Genomic DNA, 20,965 nt, shown 5'->3' with positions numbered 1-20,965 from the left:
ATATGAATAACCAGTCACCACTTGAGTTCTCACTTCTCCCTCACGTTTTTGCAGTTTTGTTTTGGCCACCCTGTTATGGATTAGGGGTTAAACATATTCCCGCTGTGCAAAACGCGTACTGGAACCTTTGGGAATGTGCGATATATATGCAAATACAATAGCTAATCTCAATACACTGAAGACATATTAAGTAATGCGCACTTGACGAAAACGTCCTGTGGGGGGCAGCACTTTGTTTTCGTGCGCTTGCATGAGCGAGTATCGATAGAAGAAGAGTAGGAACAAAACAAGCTTGAGCATCCATCTTCTTTAACAGTATCACGACCATTTTCGGAGAAGTAAACACCAATCTCTGACTTTCGACTGAGCTCCAACACCAAGTCACCATGGGATCTGTGCTCGGTCTGTGCTCAATGGCCAGCTGGGTAAGGAACGTCGTCGTATTCTGAAATTTGTCTTGGAGTCATGACTGCGCAATTCCACCACCCATGTTTTTTTGGTATCTGTGTTGATGTGAATAAATCACAGGACATGGTCGTCGCTTATGTTTACTAAATACAGTCATCTAATCGTCATTATGGCGTTACTGACACGGGGCCTCGTTGAATCGTGCTCATCGGGAGAAAGGAATAAATTAAAGAATACGTGTGAAATCGATTCATTTGAGTTAAATAATGACTGACACCTGACTTTAATGATGTGCGAGCCTCTGTTGTTGATCTTCACGTTTACGTTTACGTTTGGAACAAAATAATTCGCTTTTTCTAAGAGTCCATATAGAATATGGGCAGACGCCGCAATGACGTGAGCGATGATGTCACTGCCGCGTATATACACACACAGAGCGTTCTCAGCTTAAAAAAATAAATAAATAAATATATATATATATATATATATATATATATATATATATATATATATGGTTCCTATCATTAGTATTCACCCCCTTGGATGTTTTACCCTTTTTGTTTGCATAATTAATCACCCCTTTCCAGTCAGTATTTTGTAGATACACATTTGGATGCAATCACAGCAGTGAGTCTGTGTGGATAAGTCTCGATAAGTCTTGTGCATCTGCCCACAGCAATTTTGCTCCATTCTTCCTTGCAAAACCGCTCAAGCTCTGTCAGGGTGGGTATGGTGCGTGGGTATCGGGCATGAACGGCCCTTTGTAAGTCCAGCCACAAATTCTCTATAGGATTGAGGTCTGGGCTTTGAATCGGCCACTCCAGAACATTTACCTGGTTCTTTTTTAACCATTCCTGTGTTGCTTTTGCAGTATGCTTTGGATCATTGTCTTGCTGGAAAAGAAATCTTCTCCCAAGCTGTAGTTCTCTTGCAGACTGAATAAGATTGTGCCCCAGGAATTCAGTATATTTTGCAGCGTTCATTCTGCCCTCTATCTTTACAAGCCTTCCAGGTCCGGCTGCTGAGAAACATCCCGACAGCATCATACTACCACCACCATGCTTAACAGTGGGGATGGTGTGTTTTTGGTGATGTGCAGTGTTTGGTTTCTGCCAAATAGGATGTCTTGTCTGATGGCCAAAAAGCTTGATTTTGGTCTCATCAGACCAAAGAATCTTCTTCCACTTTGACCATGGAGTCTGTCACGTGCTTTTTAGCAAAGTCTAGTCGAGATCTAATAAGACTTTTCTTCAACAGTGGCTTTCTCGTTGCCACTCTCCCATAAAGCTTTGACCAGTGAAGAACCCGGGCAGCAGTTGCTATACGCACAGTCTGTCCCATCTCAGCAGCTGAAGCTTGTAACGCCTTCAGAGTAGTCGTAGGGGTCTTAGTTGCTTCTCTCACTAGTCTCCTACTTGCCAGGTCGCTTAGTTTACGAGGGCCTGATCTAGGCAGATTCACACAAGTGCCATATTCTTTCCATTTCTTGATAATGGATTTCACTGAACTCCGGGGGACGTTCAATGCCCTGGAAATTTTTTTTGTATCCATCCCCTGAATTGTACTTCTCACTCACCCTTTCCCTGAGTTGCTTGGAGTGTTCTTCTGTCTTCATGGTGTAACTGTCGCCAAGAATACTGATCCACCAGTCTGGACCATTGGGACACAGGTGTTTTATACTTCAGTCACTTGAAGCACACCCACACCACTCAAGTGATCTTCATTTCACTAATAGTGAGACTATCAAGACCTCTGTTGAATTAGACCATTAACTTAAAAAGGGGGTGATTAATTATGCAAACAATGATATTTCTTTATATATTTTTATTTCATTGACATTACTTTGTAGAAATCTGTTTTCACTTTGACATTTTTGTGTTGAAAAAGCCAAATTTTATTGTCCATGATGGATTTATTAAAGCACTAAAAGGGAAAAACATCCAAGGGGGTGAATACTAATGATAGGCAGATTGCAGTCTGACTTCAGTGTGGAAGACGTCCGAAGTGATGCACATGCGGAAAAGGATTGTATATCAAGCAGCAGACGTTCTTGAGCTTGGCTTTCCAACTGTTTCCTAGGAAACAGATATGACGTTGCGTCTTGCCGTCGTCATGATGCGGGAAAAATCGATGTGATATTATTGATATTTAATATAACGATATATTGTCACACTTTTTTTTCAACAAATGTGCGATATATTTGAGAGTCTATTTTCCTCCAGCCCTAGTAACACTGTATTCCACATTGAAATATAAACAATTCCTATTTGTTGAAGCTAATGGGGGAAAAAAAATCCCACAGAATGACCATTTTAAATTGATTACTGACTGCCTGGTTTTATCCATGTATGTTGTTAATTTTTGGCCTGATATTTTGCTCATTTATCATCCTAAGTCAATATTGTCAAATAAAGCTTATCAATGAATTATTAAACTGTAACTGTAATGACTAATGTAATGTAATGTGTAATGTATGTAGAAGACAATACATTGAAGTAAATGTACACAAATTCTATACACCATATGTAGAACACCTCTCCGACATTTCTATGTTCACCATAATGACACAATGTCTTTCTAGATCCCTTGCCTGTGTGGCAGTGCCCCCTGTCTGCTGTGTAGCTGCTGTCCCAATGGAAACAACTCCACTGTGACTCGCCTCATCTACGCCTTCTTTCTCTTGCTGGGGGTAGGAGTGGCGTGCATAATGCTCATGCCAGGCATGGAGAGTCACCTGAAGAAGGTGCGTGTGCACTCACAGCTTCGGAGACCTCCCGTACCAAAGGGAGGTTGCAAATCATAATCATTCAAAAAGACTATGTCATATGTCTAAGGCTATTTACTGAATTGATGTGCATTTAATGTTTGCATGTACGTACGCCACACAGAAATTGCCTGTGTAATGGCTTCTGTAAATGAAGAATCTAAAATGGATATTTTTTATGATGATTTTTTATGATGATTTTTTATGTATGAGTCAATTTGAGGCTGAGCTTGTGTGTAAGGTAGGTAACTTTATTGTCAAATATGCTACAGTACAAGACAAATAGCATGGATGAAATATCTGTTCTGCGGAAACTGTGGAAAAAGTTAAAAATAAAAGTCTTTTGAATGTGTTTCACTCTTGGCAGCATTCAGTGGGTCACCAGGTGAAGAGCCTTTCAAGAATGACCTATTGGAGTGTTGTCACTAAGAAGCCTAAGTCTGATGATAAATAAAGTGGTCTAACTGTCACCCTACTTCCACCCCTCTCTCCTGTGAATTGCAACAGATTCCTGGTTTCTGTGAAGGGGGTGCAGGCACCTCTGTGGTGGAGGGCCACGTCAACTGCGATGTTTTGGTGGGCTACAAGGCAGTGTACCGTGTGTGCTTTGGTATGGCCATGTTTTTCCTGCTGTTCTCACTGATCATGATCAAAGTGAAGAGCAGCAAGGATCCTCGCGCCGCTCTGCACAATGGGTGAGTTCCACACACAACAGTCAGCTGACTTATAGGTAGGTAGGTAGATGGATGAAAGTTCGATTCTATGCATTAACTATTTCATCTCAACTTGATGACAGGGATCAAAACAGGATTTTTACTTAGGATATTGTCATTTATGGATAGTCACTTCTTCCACGCCTCAACCTCCTGTACTCTGACCTGAAGTCCGGCAGCAGCATCACAAGTGACACTTGTCTGGAGTGTTTTCTTTGGTGTATTAACATGCTCAGCAAAACTGTACAGCGATGCACTGTCTCCTGGAAGCACACAACTCATCTGGCTCCCACCTCCCACATGCAGCTGTGCCACACACTCACAGGGGCTTTTCACACTGCAGAATTTGTCTAGGGTGGCTATTCATCCCCCACAGAGAGCTTCCCTGGACAAGGTGTACCTCTGAAGTCTGCTGCCAAAAACCGGCTCACTTGTGTTCACGTCGGACTTTTGCGCATAACGCACTTTTTCTCAAGGCAGAGTCCGCAGTGTGAGAAGCCCCACAGACACAGTAGTAGCCATTCCACTTCCTCTCCCAGCCTGCTGCTACCAGAGTTCCTGCCGCTGAAGTGACCCCCCTGTTCTTGTGGGAGTGTCTGAATAATATAAATCCCATCTACTCATTGCGCAACACGGTGTGACCTGTGGGTGGCGCTCTCTCGTCATCCACCAAACCCACAGTGATTCTATGTTATGTGGTGGGCAACAAGTATGTTACAAAAATGACACACAGTCCATTATTCCATAAGGAATGACATTTGAACAGATTTAATTTTTCTTTTTGATTCCGTTTTTGCTGTTTAACAATTCAGTTCCTTAGTAACTCTCTTATTGATTCTCAATGGCAGTGAAAGAAAATGAAACAGGTGATTTTATAGCATTTCCATCTACGATTCTACTTACAGATTTCTTCAACAATTTACTGTGTTGCACACATTACACGGAAACCTGCAAAACTGTCATTTAGGGTCCATAGGGTTCTGATTGTATTTAGCATCAGTGAAACAGGAATATGTCGTGCTTGGTACATGAACATGCGTCAGAAGTCAAACCTCCAGATATTAACCCTGTGATGCCTGAACCATGAGGCACGTAACAGAGAGCTCTAGTTCTTGAATCATGAGGTCTTCATTGGTCTGTGTGAACAATTCAAAAGCACCAATATACATGTAACATGGGTTTCCGCCAGGAATGTTTTGAAACTGAGATGGAGAAACTGTATCGTACTCTGCCTGTTTTTTTTTTCAGCATAATTCACGTTATGCTGAACACAATATATCCTGCTAGGTCGAATGGCTGGCAATGATTCCTTGATCAATGAAACTCTCAACTCTTATTCAGTTAATCCAGACCTCAATTTTGTCATTTCTTTGGACTTCATATCCCAGCAAAATGTGAAGTTTAAGTTGTTTTCCATCACCTATTATGTCCATTTAAACCTTTTGGCAAGCTATCTGAAGGTTCTCAAAATTGTTTGACATGGTCATGTTTATAAGGAACACTTGAAATAGGCAACAGAGTATGTTGTTTTAGATTTGGTGAATTGGAGTGTTGGGATATTTGCATTGAACTACCACTACCATCCAAAGAAATGGTTTCTTTGGAAGTTGTTCTGCAAGGAACTGCTAGAGAGACGACATCTGTATTTGCATCTGAGTCAATGTCTTTTCTGCAGGTTCTGGTTCTTCAAGTTTGCAGCTGCAACTGCGATTGTGGTTGGATCCTTCTTCATCGCTGATGGCTCCTTTACAACAGGTAGTTCTGCTTTTGTGTATGAAGTAAAAAGACTAAGTGCGGGTCCATGGGAAGAACACTGGGTTTGTTGCTAGTATAACTTCAAGTTTTTGTCTTCTTCCTGACTCAGGTTTGATCATGGCCATGGAAGTTGTCGCACTTAAAGCAGCAAGAGATGACTTTAACATCATCTGTGCTTCTGTTCACAGTCTGGTTTTACGTGGGTATGGCTGGAGCCTTCTGCTTCATTCTCATTCAGCTGGTTTTACTCATCGACTTTGCACACTCCTGGAACGAGTCTTGGGTGGACAACATGGAGGAGGGAAACTCTCGCTGCTGGTACGCAGGTACGTTGACCCAAGAGGAGCCATCCATCAGTTGTGGGTCTCGAGCTCAGTTTTGATCAAACAGACGATGAATGCAGGTGGCATGAATATTGTTTTAAAGATGAACGGAGAGTGAGATTTCATCTTTGACAATCTTTGTTCTCAGCACTGCTGTCCGTCACTGCCGTCAACTACCTGCTGTCTCTGCTTGCACTGGTCTTGTTCTTCATTTATTACACTCGCCCAGACAACTGCACTGAAAACAAGGTCTTCATCAGCATCAACATGCTGCTCTGCATTGCTGCCTCCGTCATGTCTGTGCTTCCTCAAATTCAGGTATAGACACAAACACACACACCCAAAACAAATGGCTCACCTTAACCATGACTCTGCACCAAACCTAGAGCTAATCATAATGACCCAGTTACTTTGACATTTGCAACCTCAAATTGAGGTTTGGACTGGTGGGGGCTGGCAAAAGTTTCCCATAAAGAAGGTCCCCACCAGGACGGTGTTTTGTCAGGAATTGTTCCTGACTAGGTAGTATAAACAAGTGCACACACATAAACGTATGCACTCAATTCAATTGACCGTTTTAATGCCACTATGTACAAAATAAATGTGTGTGTGTGAAGGAGTCCCAGCCACGTTCCGGCCTGCTCCAGTCATCCCTGGTGACGCTCTACACCATGTACTTGACCTGGTCTGCCATGACAAATGAGCCTGGTAAGATTGTGTCAAATCTTTTAATTGTAATATCAAATATTGCCCAAACCTGTAGGACAATCATGCTACAAAACCATCCTCATGGAGCATGGTGCCTTTGTCAATGTATAAAATCCTCAGCAGCAATAATGGCTAGTGTGTGACTGGCGTGTAGACTGGTGTGTGGAATGGGTAATACATTGTTTAAACCAAGCATTTTCAGAAAGTTTGAAACTATTATATAAGATGCTTCTCTACTTGGTATCAATAAACACAGCAGTTTTTTTGACATTGGTCAACTGACTTGTGGTTTGTACCTCACAGACAGGCAGTGTAACCCGAGCCTTCTGGGTATCATTGGTATGAACACGACAAGTCATGCCACTCAGGAGACAGTGGTTCAGTGGTGGGATGCTCAGGGCCTTATTGGATTAGCCCTCTTCCTGATGTGCGTCCTCTACTCCAGGTGAGGAAGCCCGCTGCGCTGTGGACATGGCAACATTGTCTGAACTCATCTCTCTCTTGCCAGTATCCGTAACTCGTCCAATACACAAGTTAACAAGCTGACACTTACCAGTGACGAGTCAGCTCTGATTGAAGATGGACCTCAACCTGACAGCATTGAAGAGGGTAGCAGTTTAAGCCGAGTGGTGGACAACGAGAAGGATGGTGTCACCTACTCCTACTCCTTCTTTCACTTCATGCTCTTTCTGGCTTCGCTTTACATCATGATGACACTGACCAACTGGTACAGGTATAGAAACAGCTTGGCTCCTGATAAAATTGAAGACCAACCATGTTTCCATTCTGTATTTGCTGTGACATCTAACTTGGTACTTACACCCCCACAGCCCGGACTCTAACTATGAGGTAATGACCAGTAAGTGGCCATCTGTGTGGGTGAAGATCTCATCAAGCTGGATCTGCATCGCCCTCTATGTGTGGACCCTGGTGGCCCCGTTGGTTCTGGTCAACCGAGACTTCGACTGAGTGCGCCAGCTTTTGGCTACACCACTAAATGTATAGAGCTGCATGCTTTTCCGTGTTTTCACATTTACAGCAGATGCAAAAGTGCTCTAGTGTCTGGAAGTTAAAGTACACTTGGTTTGTTGTGTTCACATGTAGTTGTAACGCTCTACTGTGATCCTGATCTTTATGTTCCTTATTTGCTCTCAATATTTAATGAGTGTTGTGGCTCAGTGGTTCTTGTAAAGTCTGCTTTGAGATGTGACTTGTCTGTCCTTCACCCGCGGTCATTTTAGAACTTGCTAAAATAAATCAAACCAGAAACCTATTTTGTTGTCTATATCCTTACCAATCAGCACACTTTAATAAGCAAGATATTGAAAATAGAGGCACCAGAAATGACAGGACAGCCAAGACTGAGTTGAATATAGGACACAGCAGATGAAAGAAGGTACATATATATTAAAGCCATATTTTGCATTCACAAGTAGTGCTGTGTTTAAAAAATCGATTTTCCGATTCTGAATCGATTCGTAGGTCCAAAGATCGGATTAATCAATTTACGTTTTAACACATACTCTCCGGGTTCTCTCCAACCCCTTTGACGACCTCACGAATCACGTGACGCGACATCACCCAGCGCTCCTTTCCAAGCCATCCACCGGGCCACAACAAATGGAACTCGAGCGAACTTTACCACTAGCGGGTAATTCTGCACGCTCGGTCAAAATAACTGAAGCGATTGCGGGCTTAATTTGCAAAGATATGCGCCTGTATTCCGTCGTTGAAAACGAGGGCTTCAGGCGGCTCTGTTACTTAACAGAGCCACACTACGTTATGGTGCCTCGCAAACGTCTGTTATCACAAACATGCACCAGTCAGTAAAAGAAAACGTGGAGAGTAAGCTTCAGTCAGCAGTCAGGGTGGACATACGTGGACATCTCTCAATCTTACACGAATCTGGCAACTCACTATATTGATGAGGAGTGGAACCTCCTGTCGTACGTACTACAGACCACAGAGAACTGTTTACATACTGCGCAACGACCGTCAGGTTGCTGTGAAGTCAGTAACCAGCACTCTGTTTAGACTTTCAGTGGCTGAGAATATCTTTTTTTCATTTTGATAATAACATAAAAACGCATTAGTATGAAAAAGCAGCAGCTTTTGGGTGAATTTTTAATGTCATATTTCTAATAACGCACCAGTCCCATGAGCAGTCACATCTGGCCTTCTGTGTCTGGATCTTTATTATCATTTACTATGAATCCTTCATTAATTTCCTGTTGAATGTCAATATGATACTAGTAGTAATACGTTGCGTAACTTGTCGTGTGATTATGACAACAGCTCAGAAAATGGTTTAAATACTAACCTGAATCGAGATTGGATCGGATCGGATCGAATTGAATTGTGATAATCAATTCTAAGTCATGAGAATCGGAATCGAATCGATTCTTGAAATTAGAATCGATACCCAGCCCTATTCACAAGATATGATTTGTCTTTACAGACCGGGGACCTCATGTATCAGGGTGTGTACGCAGAAAAATGTGGCATATCCATATGTCTGTATGTATCAACCCTGAACATGAGCGGAGAAACCTGTGTTGCTTTACACCAACTTGGCAGCACCGCGAGGCGACACATGAACAATAAACACACATTAACTATAAATTCAAGAGCGGGTTTTCCTGGTGTAATGGAAGCCATCGCTGGGTTGCAGGAAAAGCACTTTCACTATGGATCCTGTTTCATTGGTGCCCTTTTCACAGTTGTGACCACACATTTGTTTTCCACATCAACATTCCATTGATGCAACAAACATCTCTGGTTGCCAAGTTCACACAAGGCTGCACATGTGCATCCCCAGAACCAACCTAAATCATCAGTCAACATTAATGAACAGTGTATCACACGAAAACAGTCCTGTTTTAGCAGCACAATATGGACGGACATCCAATCTGAACAACGAAAATAGTGGCGTGTGTCGTGTGATGTGCCATATATACTTGGTGCTGTCATGTTTGGGTGAGTAATTCTGCAATCTAAATATTGACCTCTTGTCTGCAGGGTTTCTGATCATGAAAGACAGGGGTGATAGTATTGGCATATTTAAATGAGGCTATGAAAAGGGAGGGGTCAGCAACAGCAGCTTGATCATATGTGATGTATCAAGAAAATGTGCACACTTTGTCCAAGTCCGAAGGATATCCTTCCGTCTCCCCGAGTTCACTTAGGAAAAAGAGGGTCTCTTCGCTAGCCTCAGCCTCAGTCAGGGGCTCAAGATGTATCAAGGAACTGTGGCCCGTTGACTTCTGCTCCGGAACCGAGTCAAGCAGTTCTGTTGGGGGCTCAGATTCACAGGTCAACTGAAGGGTCGACCTAGTTCCACTGCTTGTTCCCAAGTCCAGATCCATTGTGGTGGAGCCATCAAGAGGGCCCAGGAGGGGGCATGAGGTGAATTGGATGAGCTGCTTATCTGCTGTTTTTGGGGGAAAGAAAAATAATTCAGCAGCATGGTATTACTCAGGTATTATTCTTGGTAATTACAGAGTCATTAACATGTGTTTAGGACCAAGCACTACAGCCATTTGGCAGTAAACATTGTGCATGAATAAAGCCACATCCACACAGAAATTCCCTGCCAGGGCAACAATGTTATAGACAAATGATACGATTTACAGAGGCAGCGGAGAGTTGTGGGGCGCAGCAGAAAATAATTGAGAAGCGCTAGTATTAGAGGAACAACAAACAACAACAAACAACACGGAAAGAAAAGTTGGTATGGACGGACAATGAGGTCCAGCCGATGCTACCTATCACACAGACTGCAAAGACATGAGTGGCCAGGGGATGAGCGTTTCTCTCTAGCGTCTCTAGCTACCTGCTCCATAGACACCGAAATGGGGGTAATCTGTAGGGATTTCAATTTCAAAAGTTCTTGTTTCATTGTCCTGTGAGGCAAATGTTTTGACCGAATTCTCACCTGTTCACAGCATGTCTGTGTTCACAATGATCATTAGAGTAGGTTTTTTGTCAATATTAACTGAGCAGTACCAGGATTTCTGCCAGGATTTTTGTTTTTTGCTTCTTGTTTTGAAACATTGGTGGAACCACCTAACACTTCCTTCTGGTAGCCCTGGTTTCAAAAAGTATAGTAGTAGTATAGTAGTAGTACTATACCTTTATCAAACTGCCACTTCGCAATCCCATCTGATACATTGCTAGGCCCTTCTTCCACGGTTCATACCGCATGACAAACAAAATCGGCATCTCAACATGCTACAGACTAAAATGGATTATAACATACATTTGGGACATTGAGAGTTTAACAAATTAAGGGTGAATTCCAATTCTTTCCTTAATCCTCTAGTCCATTTTGTTCCTGAGAAATGGGACACCCCTTAACTGCAGATATTGTCCTGAGACTGTGGGGGCCAGCATTGCACAAATGCTGCGTTCAGTAAATCACACTTTGCACTGAAGGGTCATGGTGAAGTCTGAGCCGACTGCACGCCATGGACAACATACAAACGATCAAATAATGAAGAGATGTTGACCACCATTATCAGGGGAGTAGGTGCAGTCGCCACTGAAGTGCAGAGCTCGATTCACCCCCATGGGGGTGCTGCTGCACTGCACGGTGTTACATTGAGCGCTTGTGTCACACGCAAAGCAGAATGTTGCTTTTTTTGTGTGTACTATCTGGCCAAAAATATTCGGCCGGCGAATATACCGGTATTAAGTGCATTGCTACTGACTCGTCTGAGTGTGGGATTGAGGACAATCCTAAAGTAGGTACCAGCAAATCTACAAATTGAGGAAACTACTTTCCTCAATCTCGCTCCTCAACTGAAGTACCTAAGAATCGGAAGATTCCTTGCTCTTTGCGGGACCTCATGATCTTGAGGTTGAGGACTGAGGTTGAGGTGAACCTCAAAAATGTGCATTAGTCAAAGATATTCCAAATGAAACAAAAAAGGGCAGACCAGTTGATCACAAACAAAAATCAAATTATACTACTCACCATTGCACTCCTCATCTAACTTGGTGCAGTGCAGCTGCAAGGGACTTTCCTTGATGGACTTATCCTAAATACAAACATGTATAATATTTACAAACACTTCAGTACTTTCAATTACTCATCTCACACACTCGAGAGGATCCTGTTTTGATTTGTCAGCATCCTTTTTTGAAACAACTTGTTGCGTGCCTTTACATTATATTGGCCAATGATTCTTGATTCTGATTCTAATTTTAAAAATAGGAAATAACATACTTTAAGCATATAATGTCACCGACGGATTAAACATTCCTTTTGGCGTGACCACCCAACACTATTCTTGGTGTATAACATGGTCCCATAAAGAATTTAATTGCCCACACCTGCTTTCTTCAGCAAGTCTCAATGAATAAATACCATGAAGTGCACAAATAAAGTAATGAAGTGACAAATTGTTTCAACTAAACTATCCCTCTTTTATGGGAATCTAATCTCTTTCATGCATTATTCATGTTAATAGAAAGGACAATAATTGCAATAGCACTTTTGTGACATGGTTCACTGATGCAACAAAGAAATAGTAATGGCAGAAGTGTTGTTTTTTCTTACCTCATGTTCCACATCAAATGGTTTTCCATACAACATGGCTTGGAAATCCTCCAGAGTGCAGTCAATACTACCTAGATAATCCATCAGCTCCATCCTTTAAAAGCAGAAAAATAAAGCATTTTTTATTACAATTCTATGCAAAACAAAAAGTATTATCCAAACTTAAACCACTATGTTCAAGCCACCTCTCTGGAGGGTTTTTCTCCCGCTCCATTAGACAACAGTATTAAAATAAAAACAACTATATCAACTTATAGTGACACTCTTCATCATGGGATGCAATCTGCTGTTTCAAAATATATAGCAGCCACAGTGTTAGAAAGTTGCAGTTAAACACCTAAATCACCGCAATAACGGCAGCCAACTAAAGCTCTACTTACTTGCCCAGCAAGTTAATGTTCTGTGTTAAAGTGTTGTTGTCGTTTAGTATCGAGTCCATCATCTTGACAGGGTCCTCTAAACTTAAGCTGGATGTCCAATTGAGCTGCAGGGGACCGCTTGTGGTTCCATTACTGCCAAGAGTGTCGCCCCTCTGCTGTTCCACAGTTCCAGTCGATTTGCTGGCTACTTCCTCGGCAGGGGCACAGCCATGCAGTTCCACCTCCACAATCTCAATGTCACTAAAATTTAACAAGACAACAAGTGAGACATGCAAGACGACTTTGCAAGTTACTGTTGTAAATGTAATAAACAATGAAGGAAATATAATAAGTTACTTTATTTATTATTATTATTATTATTTTTGATCAGAAGATAACTTTTATTATAATCAATCTAGTCTCAGACAAGCAGTTGTTTATTTCAAAAGCCAAGCTGTCTGACCTGACTAAAAGGAATCCAACACCAGAGGCTAAGCCTTGGTGAGGCTGGGCCACAGAACATGAGCTTGAGCCTCCTGCCTATATAGGATCTACACCTTCGAAAACCTTGTTGAGCCTCAAGTTCTGTGCAGCATCGGTACTACAGCACCTGATACCTACTCCATGCAAAACTACTATTATTTCAGCGAACATAATTATGGATGGAATCGCAGACTTGGCATATTAAAACATGCTCCAGTGGAGTCTAAATAGTGCAGAATGTGGCTGATAACTGTCAGCCCACTACAGAGCAGGAGCCTCCTTTAAAAAAAAAAAAGTATAGCGTAGTGGCTGCTTCATCTCTCTCATCTCTCTCACCGAGAGAGCTCAACCCTCCAGTCGCACTAGTATTATCATATCACGAGGGTGAACAGTTGAGTTTCTTATGTTAAAAGATTATTAGTAGCTATAATGAACTAAGGTTCTTTATGCAAGCACGGTGTCGGGTTCTACACGTCGCATGGCACAGTGTTGTTCTTTTACAGTAGAACCCGAATTAAGTCTACACACAGTGTTTTATTACGATATTTCCCGGGATACACCTCACTCTGATTTCCTGACTGGAAGATCCTTGGTGGCGGGCGGAGCTCCGTAAAAAAATAGAACCATTGCTACTTTAGAAAAGGCCCACAACAGTGCCACGCATAAGGGGGTACCAACCTGCCTACCATAGACTAGGGATGATATTAGCCTGTCATGCTGTACTCATCCAATACTTGCAAATACTGCTACCAACAGGTTTCCCCAGATGACACTATGCCCAATAGTTATGACCCAAACATATGACACTTATTTTAGTATATTCGATACAAATTACCAGTTATACATGCATTTCTATACAGGACAAAAATGTTGCAAAGCCATGATCATTTATATGTAGTCGACACCAGTTATGTTATTATTAATTACTCGTATCAGTAGTCTGTATCGGCAAGTACTCAAATGTGAGTACCTGCACTCGGTGCGCAAAATAGTAGTATTAGGACATCCCTACCTGTGACCACCCTTGTTAGTGTGAGAGTTGACTGCATCTGCGAATATAGCGAGGGAACACTGTAGTAGGTATCGGGTGTATTCATGAGCGAGTATTTTTGACGAGTACAATTACAGCAAAATGGGCCTGTATTGGTGCGAGTATGATGCTGGTATTGGGACATCCCTATAATTAACCATAAATAAAATTGTCAGCATTACAATGCTGGGTAATTTCATTCTAGATCAAGTACCCGGCCACAATAGCCACCTTTCGGAATTTCCCACATAGAAAATATTATCGCCAAAGAGCATCAACATGTATAGATGAAGCAGCCACTACACTATATTTCCATGACACTATATTAAAGGTATTTTAATGGATAGTTTACACTGAAGAGAATTGTACCAGAAAAAAAGAGAATGTTTTAATAATAGCACTGCAACATGTGTGCTCTACCTAAGAAAGTGGATCTTATGATCATTTTAACCTCTCACTAAATGTTTTTCAAAAGAAGTGTTTTCAATCAAAAAGCCTAAAATGTAATTCACAGCAACCATTGCTAGAGGTAACAAAAGGACATTCTTATGTGCATTACCTTTGCTCGAAGACCCTAGGGGACCCCTCTGAGTCCTCAGCCTTGCCGCTCTTCTCCGATATGTCACAGATTATGACGTCCTCTAATGTCTCTGAACCTTTGACAACATCAAGAGTGTTGACAGGCAACTGGGTGGAGAGGAAAAAAAGCACACGCATCAGCACTTCACCTCATCAGACGACCTGATTCTAATAAAGGTCTCGCAAATGACCTGCTCCGCGAAAACCTTGTCTTCAAAAATGGGATGGATGTACTTCTGTTTCTTTCCTTTACTGTTCATCAGAATTGGTCTGCCGACACAAATTACATTAAGACATTTTTGCAGTAAACATTAGCAAACATGGGATCCAGCTCACCTTTTGCGCTTTAAATTCAGGATGTGGTTCTTCTGCACTAACGTGACAATGAAATGAATCAGCTGGGAAAAATACATAGAGAAACATGATTAGCATAACATATTAGCAAAACAACATGCCACACACAGGATATTCACAAAAAGGTTAATTTTCTACACCTGACAAACCATGGTTCACCACCATGAGTACGTACAAGAGTGGTTACTGGGGCCTGTAGAAGTGGCCCGGGAACACGCTAAGAAAGGAGATCAGATTAGCAAAGAGGAGCTACTCTGAGAAGTTAGAAAATAAATATGCATTCAACAACCCTTCTTCAGTGTGGAGAGGTCAACACGACATCACTAACTACAGGAAGCCCTGCCACACTGCGGATTTTGGGGCTTTTCACACTGCGAGCTCTGTCTTGAGACAATGTGTGTTTGGCTCAAAAGCCTGAACACAAGCGTAATTGGTTCTATGGCCTGTGCTAATCAATCGTGCTAACAGGTCAGTGGATGAAGCAATCCTGTTCTGAGTCAGCAGGTAAGACTGGGAGATGTCATCTCCACAACTCGGGACAGTCATCACTGGGGCCCCATTGGGATATTTCTGTCACCACTGCTCTTCTCCCTCTACACCATCGCCTGCACCTCGGAGCACCCAGCGTTCAAACTAGTATGCGGACGACACAACGGTCACCAGACTGCTCCAGGACGGCATTGATGCTGGACAGCAGCAGAAGGTCAAGCGGCTAGTTCGGTGGTGTAGCAGAAACAACCTGGTGCTGAACACGCTCAAGACAGCGGAGATGACAGTGGACTTTAGGAGGCCACCTCCACCTCAGCTCCCCTATACCATCAACAGCGGTCCTATGGCAGCCGTGGACTTCCTGAGAACAATAATCTCCCATGACCTCAAGTGGGAGGCGATCTGCATCCTGAAGAGGGCCCAGCAGAGAATGTACTTCCTGCGCCATATATATATATATATATATATATATATATATATATATATATATATATATATATATAAATATATATATATATATATATAAATTTACAGTTTGCTCTCCAGACAACAAGGAATGTTTTTCAAGACATTAAAAGAGCTTTAGTTCAAATAAAGTTATATAAAAACTTGAATATAGCCACCACCGTGATTTATTTTGCTATTGTCCACCTTATGTAAAATAAACAATATAATAATAATCTGTTGTATTTCATAATATCTCAAATTCCCATAAACCTGCTTCTGATTCTGATTTTATGCATCAAATCTTCTTTGTGAACAGGTGGGCAAATGAGACACTTACCTTCTTGACAAGCTGCTGTTGCTGTAAATGTTTTTGTCGTAAATCAGAGATCTCTCTCCAAAGTGATTCATTTTCCCTTGAAGACATAGAATGAACATTCACTTGGTAACATACATATATTTGCCCTGCAAAGCTAATATACCAGACTCTCCAGAACTCAGGAATCTACATTGGTACATCAGTGTTTGATGCGTCCAGCACCGACAATGTCAAAAGATGTGTAGTGTGAAATCATATAAATTTCATGACATTATGTTTGTAAATAGCGGAGCACTGACAGCCACTAAGACTGCTGAAACGAGTAGACAGTGCACAATGCCAACAGGTGATGAAGTATTCTCAGAAGATAATAATGACAACAATGAGAAATTAATGATAATATTTCCATAATAATAATGGAAAAAAACCTACCATTTTCCTTATGTAATAAGCTGACAATACAAATGGAAGTCTCTAGATAGTTTTGAATACTCATTGTAAATTGCAATTCTATTGTCACGCTTGCATCCAGTGTTGAAGAGAAAACTTCAACATTGTATGCAAATTTAGGATCACACATTGGACTGAAGGGTTGCCACGATAATGAGTGGCATCGGCAGTTAGATTGATCTCTGAGGGGCTTTTCACACTGCAGATTTTGTCTCGGGTGGCCTGAGTCAGAACCGGCTGCTGCAGGGCAGTTTCGTACCTCTGTGCCCCAATGTCCTTTTTTTCTTCTCAGCTTGTGGACATATGTGCAAAATAGCTGGATTCTAACCCACAACAAAGCACGTCTCAAGGAAGTCGGCGTCAGCCAAGCGATGCAAGCTATTTACAACTATCGGCTTAACCACCTTAAATCTCTGTCACGTCTGAGACACTGTCAACTCAGATGATGACAGATCTCTGCCATGGCTGTAACAGAATGTGGCGTTTCATAGCCAAAAGTAAACATGAAATTGTGTTATCGTGTTTATTTTACAAGAAAATAGTGGAAAGAAGCTGCGTAGTAACACGTATCCTCTTGATTTTGCCACTCTGATGACACGTGGAACACAGTGAGAGATATTACTGACGATCAAGAAGACTTTTAGCAGTGAAGTACAGATGTAGATGTCAGAAATGATCAATTAATTGTCTGGTAATCCTCAATAATTCCAGAAAAATTGGCATTGGCAACATGATAAGTGTGAAAAGAGCTTCTCAGATTGGCAGTGTGTTTAAGAGGATCACCAATTCCCCCAATGTAGCACAGAAAGATAGTGGAACGATATGAGAAAGCTGTTTCAGAGAGAGAAATTGCAAAGAGTTTGAAGTTCTCATCATCTACAGAGCATAACATCATGCATTCAGAGAATCTAGAACCTTTCTACACGTAAGGGTCAAGGCCAACAAACCATACTGGATGAGCCTGATCTTCGGGGCCTTAAACGGCACTGCACCACACACAGCAATGCTACTATAAAGAAAATCACAGAATGGGCCAGCAGTAGTACTTCCTGAAACCATTGTTGGGGAGCACAATCCACCGTGCCAGCCAACGTTGCCAGCTGAAAATCTCCAGTACAAAGAAAAGGCCATTTCTAAAGAGGACCCACAAGCGCAGGCATTTTCTCTGGGCCAGTGTACATGTAAAATGCAGTGTGATAAAGTGGAAAACTGTTCTGTGGTAAAACGAATCACTATTGAAAGTGCTTTATGGAAAACTGGTCGCCATGTCCTTCGGAGTAAAGAGGACAAAGGACAAGGCAAGTTGTTATCAGCACTCAGCTCAGATACCTGCATCTGTGATGGTGTAGGGTTACATGACTGCATGTGGCATGGCCTGCTTGCACATGTGGAAAGGAACCATCAATGAAGAAAGGCATGTTCAGGTTCTACAACAACACATGCTCCCATCCAGATGTTGTCTCTTTCATACAAGACCATGCATTTTTCCACATGATAATGCAAGACCACATGCAGCACTAATTCCAACATCTGGGTATTGGAAATGGCCAGTCTGCAGTCCAGATCTTTCAACTACAGAGAACATTTGGCACATCATAAAGAGGAAGGTGCGACAAAGGCCACATCCTGAAATTTAAAATCAACATACTTTTCACTTAAAAAGATACATTCTATGTTCTATTCTGAATAAAATGTTGAAATTTGTTATTATTGTTATTATTGACAATTTGTATAGTGTCCCAACTTTTTTGGAATCAGGGTTGTGTGTTTATTGTCACCAATTCAGTAAATGTCAACTAATAAAGCAATGATAAGTCGTTTGTGAGTCAGAATACCGATAAACTAAATGTGGACAGCGCAGTCAGTTCAGTGGCATCACATACTCGTGCACACAGACCCGAGCAGTCTCTGACTTAACCAATAACCAATGTTAACCAATGCTAAACAAATAAATGATTCTTTGCTACTTTACATTAGTTGTGTCTTGTACTGATGTGCTCAACAGCTGTGGAAGCTGGGATAACTCTGCTCTGACACTTGAACATGTAGATCAGCTGCATATTAGTGCATATGCAGTATTTTAAACCACTCGGACGAACAATTCAGCCATTGAGGTTAGAGTCATTTGTAACATAAACGTAACATACCTTCTTAGTGTTGACAGTCGAGCATCTGTGTTCTCCTGTCTGCTATGAACATTCTGAATGCTTGATAAAATCTTGGAAAGGTCTTCTTGGCAAGTCTTATTTTCTTCTGGCCTAGTGTTGGACACCTGAACCGGGCAAAATGATGACGATGAACCAGATAGCCACAACTTCAAACACATAGAAACACAAGATGTACCTTTCTCTTGATATTTTCCAGTAGATCATCCTGGCCATGTTTGAAATAAGGGTGCTGAAACTCAACAGGGCCATCTCTTTCTTGTTTCACAATACCAGAGTCAATGTGCAGTACTTTCCGAAATCCATCTATGCGCAAAGGACAACATATTACACCAACTAAGTCACAAAAATGGATAGCTCAAGTTTCAGTGGAGTTATGTGATGTGTGTTGCTTACAAGAAGCTAGTATCATTGCACATGACTGCCAATTGCAATGTTAAACAATATAATCCTAGCCTTGGATAGATGATTGTACACAGTAACACGGTCAACAATATCAATGATTCGAAATGTTTATTTCACATGTAGGCACAGCAGTAGTTTTCAAACTCTGCAACTACTGCTTTGGGTAGCCTTATCTTGAAAAGGGAATAATGGGCCGTTCAGAATATTTGCTGGTACTTGCTGGAGTCAGGTCGTAGGCGCTAAAAATTCTTCACATAAATAGACCTGTGACTTTTATTTAAAGTTTTAATCTAGCATTGAAACTGGATCTTCACATGAACAGACATCAGAGCGTGAGACCAGCTGGTGGAAATGAAGGGAGGACTCTTACACATGTTCAGCTGTCTGATGAAGCTGGTAATGTTGTTGTGCTTGAAGAACTTCGGTAAGATCTCCTTGGCAAACCGTTGCTCATCTAGCACCATAAAGCTGCCACCACCCTAAACAACAACACGATTCAAATCAAAATCCCAACAGCAAACAAAGCATGGGCCGACGCATGGCAGCTAACGACCTGTTATATGATACAAAACGTCGTATAGAGCAATTCAATAATCTTAACAGAAATAGATAAGAGTTTGAAAATGACCTCTGTTTTATTTTCAATGAAGGCTGCGTGCGTAGCGAGCCCAGAAACAAACTGAATGTGTTGACTATTAGCTATCAAAGGCTAACAGTCCATACCTGACTCCAGCAGATCAGTTCATTGGTGTCCGGCTCCTCCACCAGCCTCCACAGTTTGGTCAGAAACGCGGGCACATTCGAAATGTGTTTCATTTTTTGGTAACTTAAACCACAACGGTAGCCAGGCAAAATCTCTAAACATTCAATGAAATGAAGTGTGCGCACCGTTTGTGACACAACAGAAAAAGGACTTCCGTTTTCTGCAGAAGAGAGCGGATTGGTCGATAGGAGTCTACGTACCATCCGCTCGAGTGGTTCTGTGGTTGAGTCCATCGACAGTTATGGAGTAAACAAACCAAGTATGTGCGCGGACAGATAAAATAGGAGGAAAAATAAACAACGTATCTACAAGTTGGCCATTGTTATTTTCATTTGCTTGTAAATAAATATATAATTTGTTTAAATGCTGATATTTGTTTGAAATATATTGCTCTTGGATTCTCCAAGTTGTAATATATATGTGCAATTATAAAACAATATGATTTAAATATCAAATGCAATTCTTTAATGTTGTCATTAGTTACAAATTCATGAGGCAACACTTCAGATTTTGAAGTAGTGAGTGATTTATTATAGTGATTATATCTTGGGACTTCTTTTCATTTATTTTTGGAGAAAAGTTCAAATATGTTTGTTTGAACAACAATATCAAAATCATTTATGGAGGAAACTTACTTACCTACTTACTTAAATGGCCCAAGAAGTTGACTTATGAGAATAACATTTCTTCAATTGAAGGATGTCATTGCAGATGACGACCATTTATGTATTGGGAGCTTGTTGGAAGTATTTTTTTTTTTTTTACAAGAATTTACAAGTAAGCATTCCACCTTTACTATAAACCCAGTCTGCCAGAAAGATTAAATCTTAATAATTTAATGGTAATCAGTAATTATCTATTCAATTTTGAAAATGTAGCCACTAATTTTCTTTA

General features: G+C 41.3%; 2 protein-coding genes across 2 annotated transcripts; one reads left to right on the top strand and one right to left on the bottom strand.

The window, feature by feature from the left end:
• Positions 1–255: 255 nt before the first annotated feature.
• On the top strand, positions 256–7,944 carry serinc1 (serine incorporator 1). Its single transcript, XM_053887046.1, has 10 exons — positions 256–425; positions 2,990–3,151; positions 3,680–3,867; positions 5,561–5,640; positions 5,829–5,966; positions 6,112–6,281; positions 6,581–6,671; positions 6,975–7,116; positions 7,180–7,404; positions 7,502–7,944. Exons 1-10 carry the CDS (start codon positions 387–389, stop codon positions 7,638–7,640), a joined length of 1,374 nt encoding a protein of 457 aa, XP_053743021.1. The 5' UTR covers positions 256–386; the 3' UTR covers positions 7,641–7,944.
• On the bottom strand, positions 4,637–20,212 carry hsf2 (heat shock transcription factor 2). Its single transcript, XM_053887045.1, has 12 exons — positions 20,032–20,212; positions 19,679–19,787; positions 19,082–19,209; positions 18,886–19,010; positions 16,310–16,385; positions 15,019–15,080; positions 14,874–14,952; positions 14,663–14,790; positions 12,612–12,851; positions 12,232–12,325; positions 11,647–11,710; positions 4,637–10,101 (listed from the first exon to the last, which is right to left on the bottom strand). Exons 1-12 carry the CDS (start codon positions 20,122–20,124, stop codon positions 9,791–9,793), a joined length of 1,509 nt encoding a protein of 502 aa, XP_053743020.1. The 5' UTR covers positions 20,125–20,212; the 3' UTR covers positions 4,637–9,790.
• Positions 20,213–20,965: the final 753 nt, after the last annotated feature.

This window comes from Synchiropus splendidus, chromosome 15, assembly GCF_027744825.2.
Source record: "Synchiropus splendidus isolate RoL2022-P1 chromosome 15, RoL_Sspl_1.0, whole genome shotgun sequence".
NCBI lineage: Eukaryota > Metazoa > Chordata > Actinopteri > Syngnathiformes > Callionymidae > Synchiropus > Synchiropus splendidus.
The sequence above is the reverse complement of the archived record's forward strand: the minus strand, read 5'-3'. Positions and strand labels throughout refer to the sequence as shown.